The 20,285-nt window shown below is 54.2% G+C and overlaps 10 protein-coding genes across 10 annotated transcripts; 2 read left to right on the top strand and 8 right to left on the bottom strand.

Annotated features, from left to right (window-relative positions):
* Positions 1–39: 39 nt before the first annotated feature.
* BX661DRAFT_142879 (60S ribosomal protein L7) lies at positions 40–1,062 on the bottom strand (the record flags this gene model as incomplete). The annotated part of the gene is made up of 2 exons (XM_051532972.1): positions 40–666; positions 958–1,062. 2 exons carry the CDS (start codon positions 1,060–1,062, stop codon positions 40–42), a joined length of 732 nt encoding a protein of 243 aa, XP_051391995.1.
* Positions 1,063–2,019: 957 nt separating this feature from the next.
* On the bottom strand, positions 2,020–2,570 carry BX661DRAFT_198254 (uncharacterized protein; the record flags this gene model as incomplete). The annotated part of the gene is made up of 3 exons (XM_051538212.1): positions 2,020–2,212; positions 2,351–2,502; positions 2,541–2,570. 3 exons carry the CDS (start codon positions 2,568–2,570, stop codon positions 2,020–2,022), a joined length of 375 nt encoding a protein of 124 aa, XP_051391994.1.
* A 973-nt stretch (positions 2,571–3,543) lies between these two features.
* BX661DRAFT_170888 (tubulin alpha-1 chain) lies at positions 3,544–4,890 on the top strand (the record flags this gene model as incomplete). The annotated part of the gene is made up of 1 exon (XM_051533657.1): positions 3,544–4,890. The coding sequence occupies one exon, from the start codon at positions 3,544–3,546 to the stop codon at positions 4,888–4,890; it is 1,347 nt and encodes a 448-aa protein (XP_051391993.1).
* Positions 4,891–5,119: 229 nt separating this feature from the next.
* On the bottom strand, positions 5,120–6,258 carry BX661DRAFT_182150 (uncharacterized protein). Its single transcript, XM_051535902.1, has one exon. The coding sequence runs from the start codon at positions 5,975–5,977 to the stop codon at positions 5,159–5,161; it is 819 nt and encodes a 272-aa protein (XP_051391992.1). The 5' UTR covers positions 5,978–6,258; the 3' UTR covers positions 5,120–5,158.
* A 205-nt stretch (positions 6,259–6,463) lies between these two features.
* BX661DRAFT_182149 (uncharacterized protein) lies at positions 6,464–9,113 on the bottom strand. The gene has a single exon (XM_051535901.1). The coding sequence runs from the start codon at positions 8,945–8,947 to the stop codon at positions 6,557–6,559; it is 2,391 nt and encodes a 796-aa protein (XP_051391991.1). The 5' UTR covers positions 8,948–9,113; the 3' UTR covers positions 6,464–6,556.
* Positions 9,114–9,333: 220 nt separating this feature from the next.
* On the top strand, positions 9,334–11,840 carry BX661DRAFT_182147 (P-loop containing nucleoside triphosphate hydrolase protein). Its single transcript, XM_051535900.1, is given in 4 exon segments — positions 9,334–9,760; positions 9,901–9,962; positions 10,209–10,997; positions 11,012–11,840. 4 exon segments carry the CDS (start codon positions 9,626–9,628, stop codon positions 11,754–11,756), a joined length of 1,731 nt encoding a protein of 576 aa, XP_051391990.1. The 5' UTR covers positions 9,334–9,625; the 3' UTR covers positions 11,757–11,840.
* A 579-nt stretch (positions 11,841–12,419) lies between these two features.
* Positions 12,420–12,914, bottom strand: BX661DRAFT_128429 (uncharacterized protein; the record flags this gene model as incomplete). Its single annotated transcript, XM_051532506.1, has 1 exon — positions 12,420–12,914. A coding segment is annotated over one exon (495 nt), but the record flags the coding sequence as incomplete, so codon positions are not given.
* Positions 12,915–13,484: 570 nt separating this feature from the next.
* On the bottom strand, positions 13,485–14,537 carry BX661DRAFT_142898 (kinase-like domain-containing protein; the record flags this gene model as incomplete). The annotated part of the gene is made up of 1 exon (XM_051532973.1): positions 13,485–14,537. One exon carries the CDS (start codon positions 14,535–14,537, stop codon positions 13,485–13,487), a length of 1,053 nt encoding a protein of 350 aa, XP_051391988.1.
* Positions 14,538–16,710: 2,173 nt separating this feature from the next.
* On the bottom strand, positions 16,711–17,361 carry BX661DRAFT_142916 (maleylacetoacetate isomerase; the record flags this gene model as incomplete). Its single annotated transcript, XM_051532976.1, has 1 exon — positions 16,711–17,361. The coding sequence occupies one exon, from the start codon at positions 17,359–17,361 to the stop codon at positions 16,711–16,713; it is 651 nt and encodes a 216-aa protein (XP_051391987.1).
* A 325-nt stretch (positions 17,362–17,686) lies between these two features.
* BX661DRAFT_142767 (uncharacterized protein) lies at positions 17,687–19,918 on the bottom strand (the record flags this gene model as incomplete). Its single annotated transcript, XM_051532965.1, has 3 exons — positions 17,687–18,935; positions 19,044–19,477; positions 19,595–19,918. The coding sequence occupies 3 exons, from the start codon at positions 19,916–19,918 to the stop codon at positions 17,687–17,689; spliced, it is 2,007 nt and encodes a 668-aa protein (XP_051391986.1).
* Between the last annotated feature and the right edge of the window lie 367 nt (positions 19,919–20,285).

Genomic DNA, 20,285 nt, shown 5'->3' with positions numbered 1-20,285 from the left:
AATTAAAGAGCTAGCGGGCTAGAAAAAGAGAAAAATCTCTTAGTTCATCTGGCGGACAAGAGCGTTGATGAACTCCTCGCGGTTGCCGGCATCACCACCCTCGATGAAGTGACGGACCTTGCGGCCAGACCATCCACCGGTAGGGTTGGAGAGCTTGAAGGGCCACAGGAAGTTGTTGGCGATCTTGAAGTTGGGGCCAACAGTGAAAATCTCGTGGATAAGATCCTCAATGCAGATGATGCCGTAGCGGCCGAGGTTCTGCTCGATGATGCTGTTGTCAGAGATGGGGATGCGCTGCTTGTTGATCTTGGCGTATCCGCGCTTGTAGATCAGCTCCTTGACGGTCTTAAGGTTGGGAGTACCCCAGGCGGCGTAGGGAGTGATGATCTGGAGCATCTGGGTGGTGGCGTAGGTCAGACGAACAAAGATACTGTTGTTGATCTGGAGCAGACGCAGGAGCTGGAGCACCTTGCGGGGCTTGGGGGCAATCTTGTTGATACCCTTGGTACGGATGACAAGAGCAAGCTTGGGCTGGGCAGCAACGTAGAAGTTACCGTTCTGCTTGGCCTGGCGACGGAGACGGATCTCCGAGCGCTCAAGCTGGCGGTACTCCTTGACGTACTGCTCAGCACGCTTGAAGATGACCTGACGCTTCTGGCGACGCTCCTACTTAATATCAAGACCGATTAAAAACAAGGGATGTAAAAAAATTAGCAAGCTTGCTGGTAATACACGACAAAGGTGTACAGTAGTGTCAACTATGACGAGTGCATGTGCGCGCAAATGTGTTTGTGTGTATGTATTTGCTCAGCCCCGAAAGATGGTTAAATGTTAAGCACAATCATGAGGGTGCAACCTTCACTGCTGTAAGCTATGTTTATCATCATCACAAAAGTCCACAACACAACACTTGCAGCAACATTAAAACAGCGGTGTAAAATTATAACCGTGTCGTACCTTCTTGGTGGTGGCGGCGGCGGCGGCCGACTCAACGGCGGACTTCTCAGCGTTCTTACGCTGCTTGAGGACAGTCTCGGGGGCAAGAACCTTATCGCTAGACATTGAAAATAGATGGAATACTTGCAAAACATATTTAGTTAAAAAAGCGCCGGTTACTCAGTTGACCAAATCACAGCGCCGCTGCATCACGTGCAGCAAGCAACCGGAGAAAGGTTTGCAAGCGAGCCATGTACCATAGGCACATCAGGGACCATGTGCCTAGAATACACGCTCTGCCTCACAAGAGTACCGACGCACAAAAACCGACAACTCGCAAGGGGGCCGCCCGACTAATGCGCACAGCGTGCACACCAAATCAAAAAAGCCCTTCGCAATGTCGTCTAGCTGGCGGCAAGGCCAAGCCAGAACAGCAGCAAAAAAATATACTGCAAAGAGCAGCACACATTCCTACACGCAGCATGAAAACAAGCATACGGGATTTTTGCCAACTGTTCCAGCCACAATAGCTAAAGTACCGCACCTGTGCTTGCTCGCCAGCCTTTTGGATTCCGTTTGCCGGCAGACCTCGCGTGCAATAATGTCGCTGAATCTGCAGCAACAAGATTGCAAGCAAGGCTGTGACTAGTATCATCATCCTCCCTTTCTCCTACGATGCTCGAAGCTAGCCGACCCGCTCGAGGGCCGCACAGCTTGCATCAAAAAATTTACAAGACGTACCTGGACATGACTAAGAGTATCAAAAATGTTTTATATGCGCAAACCTAGTGTTGTTCGGAAGAGAAAGAGCTACAGTAAGGCATGCGGGCTTTGGCAGCCCTTTTAATCGACTTCACCTCTGGGAAACAACGAGAAAAATCGAGCGAAAAACTGAGCGAAAAATTAGCCGCAGAAAAAATAGCACTTGGATCTCAGGAAAAATACGCAAGTTGCTTGATCGATTTTTGCACTTTAATTTTTTTGGAAAAATTTACATTCACGTGAGCAAGCCACTAAAAAACTGTAGGGCTGGGTTGGTAATCAGATCATATGCTTTAATTATAAACTTAAATCAGCGCGTGATCAGCAGCTGCGATCCAATCTGAGTTGGGGTGGCTCAAGCCGCGTTCGTCGATATTCTGGCGGGTTGGGGCCCAGGCATCGTTTGAAGCTCGCGTTGTTTTTGGCTTCTGCGTGCAGCGAGTAAACAAAGAACCGCCGCCTCATTCGCTGTCTGCGCTTGCGCTTGCGTACGAGGCTGATGCCCGCAGATGTTCTGAGGAAGGCAGCTGTCATCGTCCAAAAAAGAGCCAACTCTTTGTTCCTTTTTGTTATTTGGAAATCTTTAATTTGACCTGGGACATCTTTTCCACACAATCCACTTTTCATTAATTCCACAGGTAAGACAATCCACGCAATCGACACTAGGGCCAGGCTGACCGCAGCCAGCACGCTGTAGACGGGTGTCCCCGAGGAGGTATCCAGGCGCAAACTCCGTTTACGAATTTGAGTTTTGTGCGGCAGATGCCGGTGCGATTCAGCGCCAGTGTTGACCAACCATGTCTGCTTAGAGACCTTGTTTTTGTGTTTGCATACGTGTCTACGCCTAGCCGCAGCTGGGCCAATGCGACCATGGTGGCCGCCAATTATCTTTTACTTTTTCTCGGTGGGGGGAACTTCGATCCTCATATATCAAGACCCCTGTGGGCATTCTTGCCACGCGCGCCTTGCCTTTGTTTTGCCCTGCTTTCTGCCCGTCGCCTGCGTTGCTGAGTACCAGCGAGTTGCGATGTGCGAGCTTGGTTGGGTGGGGGTGGGGGGGGCAAAGCTCCTTTTATGCAACTTTCTGTCTTTTTGCATGTTTGGCCCACACAGTAATGCTGGACTGAACATGTCTTTCTAGCTGGTCCAGATTATGATGTTTAGTCTATTTGCGCCGAGAATGCTACGCCAGCGCGCTTTGGCTATCCTGAGTATATGTGTGCCTCTGGGCAGAACTGTGAGCGGCTTTTCATCTGGCTCTACGCGTGCTTTGCCTGTTCCGCTCTGCTTATTGGTGACCTCAACCGCATGTGATTTGTTTTTGCTGTTCCATTGCTTTTGTTTGTTTTTATTGTTTATTCTTTTTGTTCTGTGCTCTCCCGTTGCCCAACGCGCCTATAGCCAATGCCTGCTGGCGCGCAAACCGCGCCGTTCTGCGCTTTGGAGCACGCTCATTCGCCAACGGCGGTTTGCAAGCCAGCCAGCGCCCGCGGTTTAGATTTCCCTGTTACTGTCCTTTTTGGACGAGCCACAACAACTGGTTTTCATGTTGTTGACATAAAGAGATTCCCTTATCCCCCTTTCCCTCACCCGCTTCTGCTGCTGCTTGTATTGCGCACTATTCTTATTCTCGCTGTCAGCTCTTGCAAAAAAAATTGCTAGTCGCTGTGACACTATCATCCAAACCCGCGTATTTTTTCATACTTTAATATTTCCCCTTTTTTGTTTGTTTTTATTGCTAAATCTGCTTTATTTTTTAATTCCCAATCTCCGCCCTACTGTTCTTTTTATTGCTTTCCAGCTAACTCTTTGCCACTTCAAAACTCATAAACAACAATAGTTAAAATGCGCGAAGTCATCTCGATTCACGTTGGCCAGGCTGGTGTCCAGATTGGTAATGCCTGCTGGGAGCTCTACTGCCTGGAGCACGGCATCATGGCTGACGGCTTCAAGGACCCCAGCGTCTCCGCCGGCTCCGACGACTCGTACTCGACCTTCTTCTACGAGGCCAGCAACGGCAAGCACGTTCCCCGCACCATCTTTGTCGACCTCGAGCCCACTGTTGTTGACGAGGTCCGCAACGGCAAGTACCGCGATCTGTACAACCCCGGCCAGCTGATCACCGGTAAGGAGGACGCTGCCAACAACTACGCTCGTGGCCACTACACTGTCGGAAAGGAGCAGATTGACCGCACCCTCGATCAGATCCGTAAGCTATCCGACAAGTGCGACGGCCTCCAGGGCTTCCTGGTCTTCCACTCGTTCGGTGGTGGAACCGGTTCCGGTTTTGGTGCCCTCCTCCTGGAGCGCCTCTCGGTCGACTACGGCAAGAAGTCCAAGCTCGAGTTTACCGTCTACCCCGCGCCCAAGATTGCCAACGCCGTCGTTGAGCCCTACAACTCGATCCTGACCACGCACACCACGCTCGAGCACGCCGACTGCTCGTTCATGGTCGACAACGAGGCCATCTACGACATCTGCCACCGCAACCTCGGCATTACCCGCCCCACATTCAGCAACCTCAACCGTCTGATTGCCCAGATCGTGTCGTCGATCACCGCGTCCCTGCGCTTCGCCGGCTCGCTCAACGTCGACTTGACCGAGTTCCAGACCAACCTGGTGCCCTACCCCCGTATCCACTTCCCCCTGGTCACCTACGCCCCGATCACCTCGGCCATCAAGGCCCAGCACGAGTCCATGACCGTTGCCGAGATCACCAACGCGTGCTTCGAGCCCAACAACCAGATGGTCAAGTGCGACCCCCGCAACGGCAAGTACATGGCATGCTGCCTTCTGTACCGTGGCGACGTCACTCCCAAGGAGGCCAACAACATCATCTCCCAGCTCAAGACCCGGAAGACCGTCTCCTTTGTCGACTGGTGCCCCACCGGCTTCAAACTCGGCATCAACAAGCAGGCTCCCCACTGTGTGCCCGACGGTGACCTCGCCAAGGTTGACCGTGCCGTCTGCCTGCTCAGCAACACCACCGCCATTGCCGAGGCCTGGTCGCGTCTGGACCACAAGTTCGATCTTATGTACGCCAAGCGCGCCTTTGTACACTGGTACGTCGGTGAGGGCATGGAGGAGGGTGAGTTCTCCGAGGCCCGCGAGGACCTTGCTGCCCTCGAGAAGGATTACGAGGAGGTTGGCATGGATTCCCCCGCCGACGATGAGATGGACACCGAGTACTAAGCAGACTCGATATTGGCAGTGCTCCGCACGCTATCCTTGACTATCTTTCTTTTTTGAAGCTTTCCTAGCATTCTTTTGTTGTTTCGTCACATCAAATTCGCTATAATCAACAGTTGCGTTGTGTGTGTGTTTGGAAAATGCTAAACTTGTCGGACATTAAAATATTTTTATTTTATTTCCCAGAAATTTTTAACGCCTCGCGTTTGATAACTAAATTGAAACCCGCATCGAAACCGCATCGCGTGACGCGTTGTATGTGTATATGTAACTATATTGTCACTTGCATCAGGACCAGAGCTGCAGCGACAGCAAGCGTGTGGGCAAATGGCAGCCCATTGACTGCCCCGGCGGAAACCAACACTCCGTCGTTGCCGCTTTCGGGATGAGCTCCCTTCTTGTAGTCGCCGTCTTTGCCGCTACCGTTGGCACCTGCTCCCTTGACGTGGCTATTATCCTTGTTGCCCTTGCCGCCCTTAGCAGCGCCTGCGTTGTCGTCAACTCTAGGAGCAATCTTGGGCAGGGTTCCTGGGTCTGTGGCTTTCTGCAGGCGCTTGTCGGCCTCGTCCATCCCGGGCGTGTTGGCGCCAAACTTCATGCCAATAGTCAGCTCAATGTCCTTGTCATCGGTTGGCGGCATGTATCCAGCGGGCTTGTCATTGATATTCTGGACGCGTAGGCTGCTGAACGGGGCCTCGATTGTGTTGCAGGGATAATCTGTTGCGCATGTGGTAAAGCACGCGCCTCTATTATTATCATTTGGTCGTTCGATGCAGCCCTTATTGCAGACTTTCAGTGCAGCGCCGCATTCAGCGACCTCAATGGGCCACTCAAAGTGCGGCACCCTCTTTTCTCCCGATCCGTCAACGCAAGCGCAGTTCCAGCCCATGGTCCGCATATTGCAAAAGTTTACTGATGTGTTGGCGACCGACCCGCAAGAGTTGTAACAGAAGCTGACTTGTTCGTGGCAGGTGCGCCCACGTTCTTCAGCGGTCATTTGTGTAAGTGACCACTTGGAACCGGCGGCATGGCTTGCGAGAGCTGCCACTATGACGTAGCCGGCGGGATTCAATTTGCTAAAGAACAACATGGCAAATGGATGTGTCAAGTGAATGAATACTAATTGATTAGTGTTAGGTTCGCGTGCAATATATGTATGTATATATATATGGCAAAGTAACAAAATGCAAAGTTTTGTATTGTGTTGTTATTTTGTCCGTAAATGATGTGTGCTACAAAAAAATGAAGAAAGAAAACAGAATAGAATGCCAATGTTCTTTGTATATTGGTAATGTGGCGATGGTTGGCTTGATAAATGTAAAAATTTGACGACAGAAGGACGCTGGCCTGGACTATAAGCAATAAATTTTGTCCACAAGGATGCTGCAATTATTTTTATTTTTCAAACACAACAGCAGCCATGTGTACCCTAACACATGCAAGGTTTGTATAAATTATCTCCACATCAAAATACGGCATGTCGAAAGTGAATTTAAAATACGCACACATTATTCCTCTCCACTCGCTCATCAGCATGGCCGAGGCACATATTGAATAGCCAGGTTCCCTGGGTGTGAAACAGATAATCGCATGCCTTTATCTCAGAGCGCACGCGGGCGCATGTAAATATTGCTCAAACACGAGGCAAAATAATTTATTTGAAAAAACACTATATCATGCCAAACCCTTCAGAGTTGTGAATGGCAGTCAAAAGCCGCTCGCGGAGTTTCTCTAGTGTAGTGTACTCTGGCAGCAGTAGCACATTGAAGCATGTGTGTGAAGTGGGCAGGCGGTCCGAGTCACCTCCGTTCTTGGCAATGACAAAGTGGAGCTTGCTGAGCCCGCCAATGGGCACGCGGTCGCTGCTAGTGGCAAAGAAAAGCAACTTGCGCTTGAGCTCGTCAGTGAACTCGCTGACCACCTGCCAGAAATGCTGAATGACCTTGGTGCTCTTGGAGTACCCGCCGTCGTAGATGGTCGAGCCTTCTAGGGCACCAAAATCCAGATCCGAACACCCACACACAAGCAGCTCTAGCTCTTGGGGCCGCATAAAACGCACGTACGACGTCCCACAGATGCGGTCAAAGCCGGCTTTGAACTCTGAAAATTGCTTGGCGCACGAAGTGTTGAACACAAAGTCCACGTATTGGTCGATGAATTGTTCCCGGTTGTCCACAGTGAGCGGAATCTGTGCGCCGCCCGGAAGCAGCTCGAATGTGCGCAGCTCGCCGAGGCTGGTGGACTCGACCTCGAATGTGCGGTCCAAAAACTCTAGCTCCTCGGCTGTCATCTTGAGAAGCTGCATCAGCCCGTGGTGCAGAGCTGGATCGACCTCGTGTAAATCGTCCCTGGTCACCGGCACTCCCAGCAGCTTCTTGTACATAGCCGGCGGCAGGTGGATGTCAAGGATGACTGCGTTGTACACAGCCAGGCCAATGAGCTGCCCGGTCAGCCGCATCTCCTCCAGCGCGTCCTTTGACGGGTCGTCCTGCGGGCTGAACCAGTGGTACTGCGACTCGTCGTTGGCTCTGAATATGCCGTACTTCGCAGCAAAAACATCGCGCACAATCAGCTGGAAAAACTCTTTCTGCACGCCGCCCTCGTCCACGCCTTCCTCGCCCACGAACCGCACCTTGAGCTGCTTTCGCAAATCTTGGCTCAGTTTCAGGTCCAGCTGGTACAGTGTATCGCGCACCAGACTGTCGCGGCGAACCTCAAGGACCAGGTACGGGCAGGTGACGCCAGTGAACATGGCGCGAAAGAATGAGTCTTGCAGCTCCGTGCGCATGAGAATCACGCTCTCTATGCGGATGATTTCGCTCTTCGTGGTCGGTGACAGCAAAAATGGGTAGCTGCAAAAGGACACGCCGTCAGGCAGCCGAAAACGCGGCACATCTTCCTTGATGTCAATATGCTCGTTGACTACGCTGTTGTAAAAGAAGGCATACGGCACAATGTCGTGTGTGTTGTTGTATTTGTTCATCAGCGCCAGGCACTGCGCGACGACAGGCAGCAAACAGCTGTTCAGCACATGCAAGCTGACTTTTTGCGGCGCTGCTTCAGTGGCAGCTGCGGTAGCTGTCGCTGGCAGAGTGCGGCGGGCGGCTTTGTTCGTCTCGCGGCTTATGTACGACTGAAACACATCGATATAGCGCCCGAATGACGCGCTCTTATCATTGCTGTCGCTGTCGCTGTCCTGCAATGCCAGCGTCACTTTGGATGGTTTTGCACTCAGCGTAAATCCATGCGTGTTTTCCGCCGCGCTGGCCGGGCTCAGGCTTGAGGTGCCATCAGAAATAGTGAAGTATTGCATGAGGACATTGCGCTGCGCAGGAGGCTGGCCCATGATGGCATTACACAGTTCGGGAAACATACAGGCACCGCTCGCCAGCTTGTACTCTGTAATCTTCGGATTGAGAAGCAGTATGAGTACGGCACTCATCTGGTTGTTGTGCTCGTCACAGGACTCGGAGCAAAGCGTCGTGACAATGCCGATCGTCAATGCACGCAGTTCGGCTAATATCTTGTCAGAGCTGCGCCCAAAGAGCAAGGAGTATGTCATGCGCACATCGCAAACATCAACCGGGCATCTGGAGGCCAGTGCGGCGTCGGTCTGCGGAAAGCTGCGGGCCAGCGTGCATGGGTCGGAAAACATCTGCTTAAGCTTGGCCACAACTTCATGGTCCCCCCTAAGTTCGCCAAGAAGCGTGCTGGTCCGCACAAAGCGGCCCCGAGGCGAGTCTGCCTTTTCCTCGGACTCGCTGCCTTCTTCGACTCCATCTGTGTGCTTGTCGTCGCCATCTGCTGTCGAGGCCTTAGCGCGAGAGGAGTACGCCGTGCCAATGCCGATGCCGGTACTGGTGCCTCTGACCAATTTGCGCTGTTGCTCGCCCGCCGATAGTCCTTCTCCCGTCTTGGCCGTCTTCGCCGCCAGCTGCGCTATTGACTGCGACCGCGACCTAGTGGTCATTGCGCCTGCGGATGGCGATGTTTCCTTTGAAAGTCGCCGACGCGGCACGATGCGCTTCCGCTTGCGGTTGTTATCTGGCGATTCGGCCATTATTCGTGCTAAACAGGATCTGTCAAAAGACGGTCAAGGCTCGTAGGATTGTGGTAGTGGTGGTGGCAGTGAGGTTGGTGATGCAAGGCCGTCGAATGACTAGGTGTGGGATATGCTATGCAATGTCAAATGAACAGGGTGTAAAAATAGCGCTACAAGAATACTATTTTAGTCAGTCACAAACACTAAAAACCGCAGCGCACACCGCAGCAATGGCACCGAGTGCTAACATGCGCAAAGAATAATGGGAGCGCCAAATTTATATTTCAGAGCATTCCCCCCTTTTATTTGCCTTTGCGTCCCCCCTTTTTTCTTTTCAAGCATGCTGCGCACATACAGGCTTGCTTGGCTTCTGACTTGGCAGCATCGTCATCACCTTTTAAACTTCCCCACGCAAAAAATTATTCAGCACTTCTCTTTTTCTTATCCTCTCTGCGCTTTGTATTTGCCCTTTTCCTCTTTATATTTACTTTTCCTCTTTGCTAAATATATTTCAGTATCAAACTGGGTTTTGTGTATCATTATTAAAACAACACTGTCTACCCGAATCGACGTTGCTTTTTTTGCTTCCACAACCAGTCACTTTTTTTATTGTTTTATTGATTTTCTCACTATATACACACACCCGACATATTCTATTTTTCTCGCAATCATTATTAGCGTTTTACTTTGCCAGCCATGACCACGCGCGACACCATGTACTCGGAGGACATTGTGCTGTCCTGCAACCGCTCGCAACTAATATCAGTGCTCGATGAGGGCGTCACAAGGCTGCCGCCAGAGACCGACAACTCGGGAAACATTGAATACAAGGTACATACACGCCCCCCACAGCGCTAGCAGTGCAAACGCGCTGCTCAAATATACATTTTGCACCATATGAAGCGAATAATTGTTTGGCTTAGTAGCATGTATTACTAAACTGTTCATATTAATATTATTCACACTTTTAGACCAAGCTCAATAACACGTCGATTACCAGGACCTCGCACCTCGCGACGCAGCTTCAGTGGAGGTGAGTGCCAATATGGATGATATTGACGCCCCGGCATCAATGCAAATTTTAGTTTCTACCCCCAATCTGAAACACGCTCTAACCTAGATAATGGCAGTTATCTAACTCTATGGTTACCAGTATTTTGGCGGTTATGCATGATTATCCAACAAATCTGGTAATATTAGTTTCACACTGTACAAGCAAGAATTTTTACTAACCATGCCATACTATTTCCACTTTGAATCCGGCACGAATCGAATCTAGACTCGCCGAGGGCTGCGGACAAGCTGTGTACGTAGTGGGTGTGCACGACGACGGCGAGGTAATTGGGATTACTGAAAAGGAGTTCCAACTTACCCTCGATATCCTCAACGACATGGCTGGCCAGCTGGGAAACGCCCACGTATCTTCTATCAACAGGCGCGTGCTCGCAGACAAAGAGAACCGAGTGGTTGCCGAAGTGTGCATAACGCAGCGAAACGCCGTCCAGCGCTCCGAGCTGCGGGTGACGGTTCTCGGCGACCACAGCGCTGGAAAGTCGACTGTGCTTGGGTGCTTGACGTACGGCGAGGCCGACAATGGTCGTGGAAAAGCCAGGCTCAATCTGCTGCGGCACCGCCACGAAGTAGAGTCTGGGCGCACAAGCTCTATAGCGCTCGGGACCATTGGGTTTGACAGCGACGGACAGGTTCTGAGCTACGCCAACAACAACAGCGCCGAGCAGATTTACCGGCGGGCGCAACATGTTGTGACGTTTATCGATACTTGCGGCTACTCCAAGCACCTGAAGACCACCGCTCGGGCGATAACTGGCCATTCGCCCCATGTTTTTTGCGTGATCATTGCTGCTGACTCGGAAACACTCACTGGGACCACGCGTGAGCGCTTGCGAATAGCCGCAGTGCTAAACATGCCTTTAATGGTGGTGATCAGCAAAATGGATCTGGCCACCAGGGCCGGGTTTGGCATGCTGATGCACAACCTGTTAGCCGCCCTGGACACTACTATTCCCGGTCGCAGCAAGTGTGTTGTGACTGGATCTGCTGCAAACGAGTCCCTTGCCAAAGACATGATGGGCTGGCCGTCGTGCCCATATTTACCACATCCGCCGTGCGGATAGTGGGCTTTGGTGAGATAACCACAGTGTTGTCAAAATCGCGCCCCGTACATGCCTCTGGCCGCGACGGCCTTAGCAACAGCCCCAGTCTATTCGAGTACCACATTGAGCACCTGTACTCATTCGATGCTGTGGGCACGGTGGTCACTGGCTGGGTCCATGCGGGTGTGGCCAAGCCCGCAACAGAGCTCGGCAGGAAGCTTGTCGTTGGCCCAGACAGCACGGGCAAGTTTACCGATGTTGAAGTCACATCTATCCACACGCTGCGGGTACCGACCGAGACTGCCAAGGCCGGGTCGAGTGCGGCGCTGGCCATCCAGACGCAGCAGCCAGTGAGCATACAAAAGGGCATGGTGATTGTCGACGCCGAGCGCCTGCGCGACGGCAGCAAGCGCTGTGTTTCCGACGAGTTTGTGGCCCGTATTGCCGTTCTTGACCCCGAATTCTCGACCATGAACTCCGTCATCGTCCACATTCGCTCGGCCTACCGTCTTGCGCGCATCGTCGAGATCACAAGCGACCCGCCGGTTGATGCAGACACGTCCGAGAAATCGGCAGCCTTCAGCTGCTATAGTGTTTTGGTGCGTCTAAAGTTCGATGACAGCGTCTGCGACTATTTATATCCCGGAATGCCCATCATCGCCCGCGACGGGCAGAGCCTGACGTTTGCTGGCCACATCGAAGCCGTTCTTTGATTTGTTTTAAATTAACGGTTGGAGGACGACTGCTGGCGATGCCCTCCATCTCTTCTGTAAAAAATAAATATAAGCTATAAAATTATTCAGATGGTCTTTTAAACGATGGCTTACAAAACGTATGTCTTCATTCTAAACTAACAAGCATGCAGAACCACTGGCCACGGTCTACTTGTTGGACAGATGGGGCGCCTGTGGCGACGAGGCTGCGGCATTATTAGCATCAGCAGTGGCAGAATCTGACGCCGGCTTGTGCCGTGTCTGCAGCTGGGCAAGCACGGATCTCGTCAGCGACGAATTCACGCCGCGGCCACATGCGTGAAAAATAGGTTTGCCCGTCCGGTCCAGCGGCGAGTTGATATTGCCACCGGTCTTCCGCCGCTTTGGAGCCGATAATGAGCGCCCGCTGGGATTGCCAGACGGCCCGCGCCGGTGCTTGGTCGACTTTTGGTGCTGATACGCAGCAGACGAGAATGACGAGTGCGACTGACTGACGTGTGCGCCCATTGGCCTCGACGCAGACAAGCCAGCAGACGACGCAGTAGCGGGGAGCGACCTGGGCACAGCCACGCTTTGTGGCAAAATTGGAGCAGCGGCAGCAGTCGATCCGCTCAGGGTCGTTGTTGCTGCTGCTGGTTCTGCCGAAGGAAGTATGCGGTACACAGTCACTGGCGGCGGTTGCGTATGTCTCCTTCCGGGCTGGTTGAAGTTCTCAGCCGCCCATGGCGGAAACTCCCTTTCCAGCATCATAATCCGGTCCTCCAGAGCACACACTCGCCTATGGATGCCAGCCGACTCTGGCACAAATCTGACATTCATATGGTCACGAATGTTCTCAACGCGCTCTTCAAGCCCTGCATACAGCACGCTATTGACCGGCTTTGTGTCGGCACCCGCAGCTGTTGTGCTACGGGTATTAGTAGACCGCTCCAACGCGTTCCTATCATTGTGCACGATGTCCAGTTGAATTTGCATCCCGCGGTTCGTTTCCTTCGCGTCGGCGCGCGCACACGTGGTCTCACGCCCGGCCGCTGGAATTAAAAACTCCTCGCGGTTGTTGCTGTTGATCTCTACCCATTGCCTGTCGACAAAATCGTCCATCATTTGCTGCGTCTGCTCTCTGGTTATCGTGCTCTGCACCACGTCTTGCGAGTAGCGATCGCGCGCATCGTCTATGTTTGACCCGTCCTTTCTGACTGCATCATTATCAGCGGAGGGGTGCTCGACGACGGGCTGAGCAGCTTTCTTCAGAAGCTCAGCGCGGCTGGCCAAGTACCCGTGGATATCGGTGCACAGGCTGCGCAGGGCATCGTCAAAATCCGCACCGGGGGCAAATGGGAATGCAATTGCCTCAACTTGGAGAGCGCGGAGAGTCTGCCGTAGCTCAGCCCTTTGGAAAAACGCTTCAAACGGCGCCGTCCACACAGTGACGCTGCTGTCGTCCAGCATGTCCAAACACAAATGGAAGCCTATGATTTAATTTCGAGCAGCTGAGCAGCTGGTGTATATCGTAAAATAAAAAAGTAAAGGCAAAAGACAAAATAAATAATAACTGTACTTTTTTGTTGAGAAAAACAGCAAAAAGTTGAAAAAGCGTTTTTTGAGCCGCAGCCTTCAATAAGGGTAAAATTTTTTGTACATTCCGACCGAGCATTGTCTATTTCCAGACACACCTGTGGGAAATTGATTCTATATCTCACGTGAATACGAAAAATGCATGTGCTTTTTTTAATTGATAGTGCCGCTGCTGCGTCGCTGGTGCTGGCTCTTTGCCGCCTGCTTGCGCTTGCGGCGCTCAATCTTGGACTCGTATTCATGCCAATCGCCGGTGACTGGGAATGTCGTTGGCGGAACAGGTGCCGGCTCCTCTGCGAAGAAGCGGTGGCCGAGGCACTGCGCAGCGGACGGGCGGGCTTTCGGGTCAAGTGACAACATCAAGCTGATCAGCTCCACCGCGCCCAAGGACATCTTGGAGGTGAGCGCCGCCTGCAGGCCGTTCTCGTAGCGTGTGCTCGGCGTCATATAGCAGGCCCACGGCAGCTTTTTGAACGACTCCCAGACCTCTGGCGAAGGCGTGCCCAGCAGCTTGAAGATCTGCTCAAGCTGGTCAATGTCATTCTGACCTTGGAACGCCGGGCGCTTCAAATATAACTCCAGGAGTACGCAGCCAAGAGACCATATGTCAACCTCGGGGCCGTAGACAGTAGTACCCAGCAGCAGCTCTGGCGGTCGATACCACAGGGTGATTACGCGGTTGGTGAACTCTTGCATGCGCGTGTGGTGGAAGGAGCGGGCAAGGCCAAAGTCAACGTACTTGACCTGGCCTTGCTGGTTGACAAGCAGGTTTGAGCCCTTGATGTCGCGGTGTAGGATACCGTGCGCGTGCATAAACTCCAGGCCATTGAGCAGCTGGTGCACAAGTGACTTTTTGTGCGCCGGGTCGGGGTTCCACTGCGGGTGGCTGATCAGTCCAGACAGGTCATAGTCCATGTACTCCATGACCACGTACACTGCATTGCCAGACTCTGGCACCACGTCAAGCACCTGCGTAATGTTCGGGTGCTGGAGTTGCTTCAGCAGGCGGATCTCGCGCATGGCGGTGATGGGGAAGCCCTCGCGGTCCAAGTCGATGCGCATGCGCTTGAGGGCCACGACCTGGCCTGTTTCCCGATTCCGCGCCTTGTATACCTTGCCATAGGTCCCCTCTCCGACCATGCTAATACGTATGTAAAGCTGAATTCCTTCAGGTGGACAGCGCGCCCTGGGCGTGGCTGGCGTCATCGGTGTTCCAAACCCGCCATCACCAGTGCCAACACTCATTGGCACAATTCCGGTGTCAGTGGCCGTGCGACTGTGCTTCGGAGACAGCTTGCTGTGTTTTGACGAGTATTGCTGCTGGCCACGCCTTGGCTCCTGTACCTGGTTTCCAGCCGCTCCCAGTGGCGCAGCGGCAGGCCAGCGGCGTGAGTCCAACCCTCGAGACCCGGACTGTAACAGTGTGTCTATGGATATGCTGGAGCTCGACAGAATCATCGAGTGCAGCGGCAGAGGCAGCGACAGCGCCAGTGGAGGCGGAGGCGGTGGTGTCGATGTTGGCGGAGGCGGCGGCGGTGAACTCGCGACAGTTGCTTGACCGGCCGACCGGCGAGCTGATGTGTCGGTTAATGCTGAATGGGCATGCTGGTGGTGGTGTGGCGGCGGCGGCGGCGGTGGGGGCGGTGATGCAGGAGGAAGCGGATGCGCGTAAGGCGCGCGATCTGACGGCGACTGCCGAGACCTGCTCCTGCGTCCCTCATTGTGCCTACTGTTACGCAGAGACTCGTCGCGGGTGCTGCCAAAACCAGTGTTCCTCAACCGATGCCGCGACCGCGTGTCGGCATAATGATCGTCTGCCAGTGCATCTCTCTCGCGACGAGAGTACTCTGCGCGTGGGGAGCGCCGCTCGTTAGCGCCCGCATCTTCGTGGTGGCGCTTGTAATTCGGCTGGTGCTTCAATTCAGATCGAGACCGGGAGCGCTTGCGATAAGATCTGTAGTCCCCGTTGCCACGTGAGGACGACTGGTATTTGCTGTTATAGTCGCTAGTGGGGTGGTATCTGTCATCCATATTCTCAGAATTCCGGTAGCTGGCCTCGATCGCCTCATTCCCTCGATCGACAGGGCGAGGCACACGCTGTCTTTCTTCTGCAACGCCCCTTTCGGCGTGTGCATCGGGCTTTCGAGAAACCGGCGAGTACTCTTGGCGTGTTGGACTGTATTTAGCCGAGTAACTTAGGTTTCTCCGGGAGCCAGAGTCGGAATACCTGGTGCGTTGGCGCTCATACCCTCTTTCCCTGCTGTTGCTGTTGCCGCCACCGCCACCGTAGTAGCTATCGGTGTAGTCGGCATTCGCATGATCCCGATACTGCCGAGAATAGCGCGAGCTGGGCTCTTCTCGGCGGCTGGGTTCTTCGCGCCGGCTGAGCTCTTCACGCCGACTGGGTTCTTCGCGCCGGCTGGGTTCTTCGCGCCGAGTAGACTCCTCGCGTCGGCGGGACTCTTCGCGTCGGGCGGGCTCCTCGCGCCGGATGCGACGGTCGTAATCATACTCGGATGGGGGATAGTGACGGCTTGATCGTTGGTCGCGATCTCTGCTGTCGCGGGAGGTGTATTCTTGAATGTTGCTCGCATATCTGGCTGGCTCGCGCTCGCTCGCAGGAGCTGGTTGATTGCGGTCTCTGTCAGAAACGTATTTGTCAGGCAACACCACGTCCCGTGGCTCCGAGCCTCGCTCTGTAGACATGGCCATGTAGTGCGTTCAACTGCAAGCGCGGCTTGTGGGTGAGTTGAAAGTACAGGTGTGAATTAGTCCCGCGCACTTGTTCCGCTGACCGCGCAATTGTTAGAAAATAAAAGAAATTCTGTTACGGGAGTATAAATCCTGTTCAAGGATAATTGAGAAGTAAAAGTGGTCTTGTTTGCGCAAAATAAAAGTAAAGCCAAGCGCCAAGAATGAAGCACGTCTTTTGACCAAATATAAAAATAAGAAGAAAAAATGAAAAATTGAGAAATGAAAAGTGCTTCAAATTGCGCTTCGTGAAAACAACCAGGTGCAGTGCAAAAAAGTCTTGTATGTTTGCTGTGATCCTCTCGGGCTGTCGCTACTACTGCATTCGGTGGGTGGTGAGGCGAGTAACTTCTTTTTTTGAATTTCAGCAAAATGAATGATTGGACAATGTTAAATTGTCGAGCGCAAAAGAAAGCGAGATATTCAGTATGAAAAGATTGAAAGAAAGGCCTTTGTCTTTTGGATACTTTAGCTTTCCTTGTGTGCAAAGGAAAAATGCTATAGATTAATTTGGCTGGCTGCGCGAGACACGGCCAAAGGCGTGTTCTCCTTTGGCCTGGGTCATGCGAGTTTCGAAGAGGAGAAAGGAGATGAACCTGTGTGCCCTGCAATCTCTCCCTTTCGCCCTTCACTTGGCAAGCAGCTCCTTGGGGCAGTCATGCTGGCGGCTCCAATGCGCGCGACGAAAGGCCCCCAGCGCACCGGCCCTCTCCTCAATCGCCCTGATATGCGGGAAGCACGCGAGATCCACGGCGTACCGGTGGGCGTTGTAAAGCTGCGGGATCAGGCAGCAGTCAGCCAGCGAGACTTCGTCGCCGACGCAGAACAGGCCAGCAGTTTTTTCAAGCATCCGCTCGACCACAGCCAGCCCGCTGCCGATGACCTTGGCTGCATGCTCCGCCCTCTGGCTCTCGGGAAGCGCTTTCAACACCCGCAGGTTTTGCAGCGGCTGGATGTCGCAGCAGATGGCACCAACGATCGCACGCACGCAGGCACGCCGGGCCGGGTCGCTTGGCAGCAGGCGCCTGCCGGGCCGCGTCTCCTCAATGTACTCGAGAATGGCCACCGACTGGCTGAACTCGTGGCCGTCAATGACAAGGTAGGGCACTAGGCCGCTGGGATTCAGACGCGTGTACTCGGCCGAATGGTGCTCTCCCTTGAGAATGTTGACTGCACGCGACTCATAGTCTATGCCCTTGTAGTTGAGCGCAATTCGTACGCGCGCCGCCGATGACGACCGGAAGTAGGTATACAAGACTGGGCGTTGTTGCTGGTCCATTTGTATTGAATAATGCCAATGTTGGTTGCGGTTTATTTAAAAAAATGTAGGCTCTTCAACAATTGAAAGGCACACCTGCAGCACACCGCGCCCTCGGCCAAAATATGAATGCAGTGCGTGGGATGGCAAGGCGCAGCGAGGTGGCAGGTGTGGCAGGGGTTTGTCATCTTAAATAAACAAGGGGCGTGAGAAAGCGCCGGCTGGTGCGTGTTGGCTGCTCACAGCGTGGGAAATCTTTGAGTATGTAACGTCTGAGCTAATGCCCCGCAGCCAGGCACAAGCGCGGCGCTTTCTAAACGAGACCAGCTCACACACTGGGCGCCCATCAAGCCGACCACTGCATAAAATACGCTGCGTACACGCGCTTCAGGCCCAGGGGATCGGCCACCCTGCCGTCAGGACCCGTCTTAAAGACACCGACAGCGAACCGGCTGCTCAGCGCGGCCAGGAACTGGTCCTGCATGGCGCACTGTCCCGCCAGCAGGCACGCTGGCGAAATGCGCTTTTCAATGTCCAGGTGATCGCTGCCGCCAGCAGCCGTGCAGTCCGAGGCACTGTCGGCAAGCGCAGCTTCGGCGCTGAGCTCGGGGGGCAGCTTCGCCTCTATGGCAGTGTGGCCGGCCAGCACGGTTGGCGTTCCGGGTCCAGAGTCACACCTGGGCGCCGCGGCGAGCCAAGGCATGCGGTGCGCCAGCGACACCGCCATTTTCAATGACCGCAGCTCCGTCGACGACGGCCGCCACGCCTCCTCGAGGACCGCATGGTTTTTGAGCTCGCGCGCGTTGTCGAGCAGCTGCAATAGGATGTGCTGCTCCGTCGCAGGGAGCCCCTTGTCAGGCATGGTCTCAACCATCAGCCGTTTGGGGTGCCCACGGTCGACCGCCGACTTGCCGACATAGAACCAGTTGAATACCGACACGGGACCCGGCAGCTCCGAGTCGTATGGCCCGACTATAGCGCCAACAAATGGCTCTTCGGAGCTCTCGTTGTCGCGGAAAAGAGCCTGGTATGCTGTCTGGTTCTCAATATCGATGATCGAGGGATCCGGCCGAAATGTCGGGTGCGAATGGTACCAGCCGACCACGCGCAGGCCAGCATCCATGATCTGGTGCCTTACAACAAGTTCGCTGCCGGGATCCATCTCGACGTTGGTATGCGCGTCCTCGGACTCCAGCGCCTCGCACGGAAAGGCGCGGGTGACAGTCAGCACCTTCTTCCCAGCGTCCCAGATGCCGCCGAGAAGCCCGATGACCTCAGAGAGCATGAGGTGTGCGTGAAAGTCCATTTGCAGCTGCGCGTTCGTATGGACCACCAGCTTGAACGGTTGGCTGCCGGTTGCGCCCGACAGCGGCTGCCCCAGGAACGGAGTGCAGCGGACCATCTGGTGCGGGTCTTCGTAGTGCAGCGTTACTGGTCGTGCGTGGTTGCGCTGCGGACGACTCATTGCATACTCGGTGCGCACCGGCGACTTTGGCAGCGGGGGCTCAGGGGCCGCTGTGTTATCTAAAGTCGCAGGGCCTTGGTCAGTGGTCTCAGTGACCTCAGTGCTCGCAGAAGCGCCTTCGTCGCTATTGCTGACTGTGTTGAGGTTCTCGGCGGGCCTGCTTTCCTCCGAGCTATCAGAAGCCAGTGTGGTTGGGGCGTGGGCGGCAGACACGCTGTGCTCGGCCGTGGAATCGGACGTATGGGCGGACTCTGCCTCGGTTTCCAGCTTGCATGCGGGAGTGGTCGCTGGCTTTGGCGCTCTCAGAGGCGCCGGATCGAGCTGCATGACATGCTGGAGGTACGGGCGAGCAGCCGCGCTGTTCGGATCCAGTGGCCTGCCCGAAAGAGTGTAGCCCTCTCCGGACTCCCTGACCTTGGCCGGAAGCGGGATGCTGTCCCTGAACAGCTTGATAAAATATTTCTGGGCGTGCGACCTGATCGACTTTGCATCGCGTGTGACAACGTGTGTTGATATCTCACCCCACGAGCGCCCATACAGCTCGAGGCCCTCGTTGAACTTTAGCTCTTCCTCGTCAGTGTAGGCACCGGAGCGGTATTGCCCAGGCGCCACGGGCAGCGGCGGCGGCCGTTCCTTTTTGGGTGCGGCGGCGGCAGCACTCTTCTTCGGGCGCTTTGGCTTCTTCTTTGACTCGCCATCAGACAGCTCGCTGCCACTGCCGCTGCTATTGCCCGATCTTCCCGCCGATCTGCCTGCCGGAAGCTTGCGAGGCCTTCCAGCCCGCGGCACGCGCTGTTTCTTCCGGCTAGGATCCCAATCGTCGTCGGCCTCACTTCCCGACGCGCCGTCGTCGTAAGTCTCGCCAAGTGCTGCCCCATTGCTATAATCGTCATAGTAACCCCTATAGTGGCTGCCACCGCCGCTGTCCTCAGCAAGCAGCTTGGCTATAAGCGCGCTGCTGAGATCAGCCTCCTCCTGCGCGCTGATCTGCCTGTTCTCGCCGCCGTAGCTGTCGCTCTCGGCCGCAGAGATATCGTTGTTGTCTCCAGAGTCGCTGGCATTGCCACCGGCCTTGTTGACCGGCTTGCGTCCACCAGGGCGTCTTCCCACCATTGTGTGTCTGCTTTTGATCTGCTGAGGTTGCTTTACCTTTGCAAGTAAAGTGCCTGAATAAACTATTGCTGCGTGTCCACCGGCCTGGATTCTAATAGTAAAAATACACGCAGCGAGGTCGAGATCGAGATTAAGATCGAGTTAGTAAAGGCAGACAGCGCGCTCTCGACGAGTTTACGTATTTTCCATTCCACCGGAGCAATTTCAATTTGAACCGGACGCGCACCAGGCGGCGCTTCTATCTCAATAAACCCGGTGATATTGATGAATCCATTAAGCAGTACCCCAACGATTGAGTCGCGTCCACACTCACTAACTCCGAATTCGCTCGCGCATTACTCTGGCACGCGCCAACAGCAGCGATGTG

The sequence above is a fragment of the Kickxella alabastrina genome, assembly GCF_025024165.1.
Source record: "Kickxella alabastrina strain RSA 675 chromosome Unknown BX661scaffold_10, whole genome shotgun sequence".
NCBI classification, from domain to species: Eukaryota; Fungi; Kickxellomycota; class Kickxellomycetes; order Kickxellales; family Kickxellaceae; genus Kickxella; species Kickxella alabastrina.
This window is presented reverse-complemented; position numbering and strand designations above follow the sequence as displayed.

Excerpts from the sequence above, each read along its gene's own strand:
- BX661DRAFT_182150 (XM_051535902.1), bottom strand. The coding sequence starts at position 5,977 with ATGTTGTTCTTTAGCAAATTGAATCCCGCCGGCTACGTCATAGTGGCA.
- BX661DRAFT_182149 (XM_051535901.1), bottom strand. The coding sequence starts at position 8,947 with ATGGCCGAATCGCCAGATAACAACCGCAAGCGGAAGCGCATCGTGCCG.
- BX661DRAFT_182147 (XM_051535900.1), top strand. The coding sequence starts at position 9,626 with ATGACCACGCGCGACACCATGTACTCGGAGGACATTGTGCTGTCCTGC. Across the intron at positions 9,761-9,900 it reads CGGGAAACATTGAATACAAG|ACCAAGCTCAATAACACGTC; the intron begins GTACATACACGC and ends TCACACTTTTAG. Across the intron at positions 9,963-10,208 it reads GCGACGCAGCTTCAGTGGAG|ACTCGCCGAGGGCTGCGGAC; the intron begins GTGAGTGCCAAT and ends AATCGAATCTAG.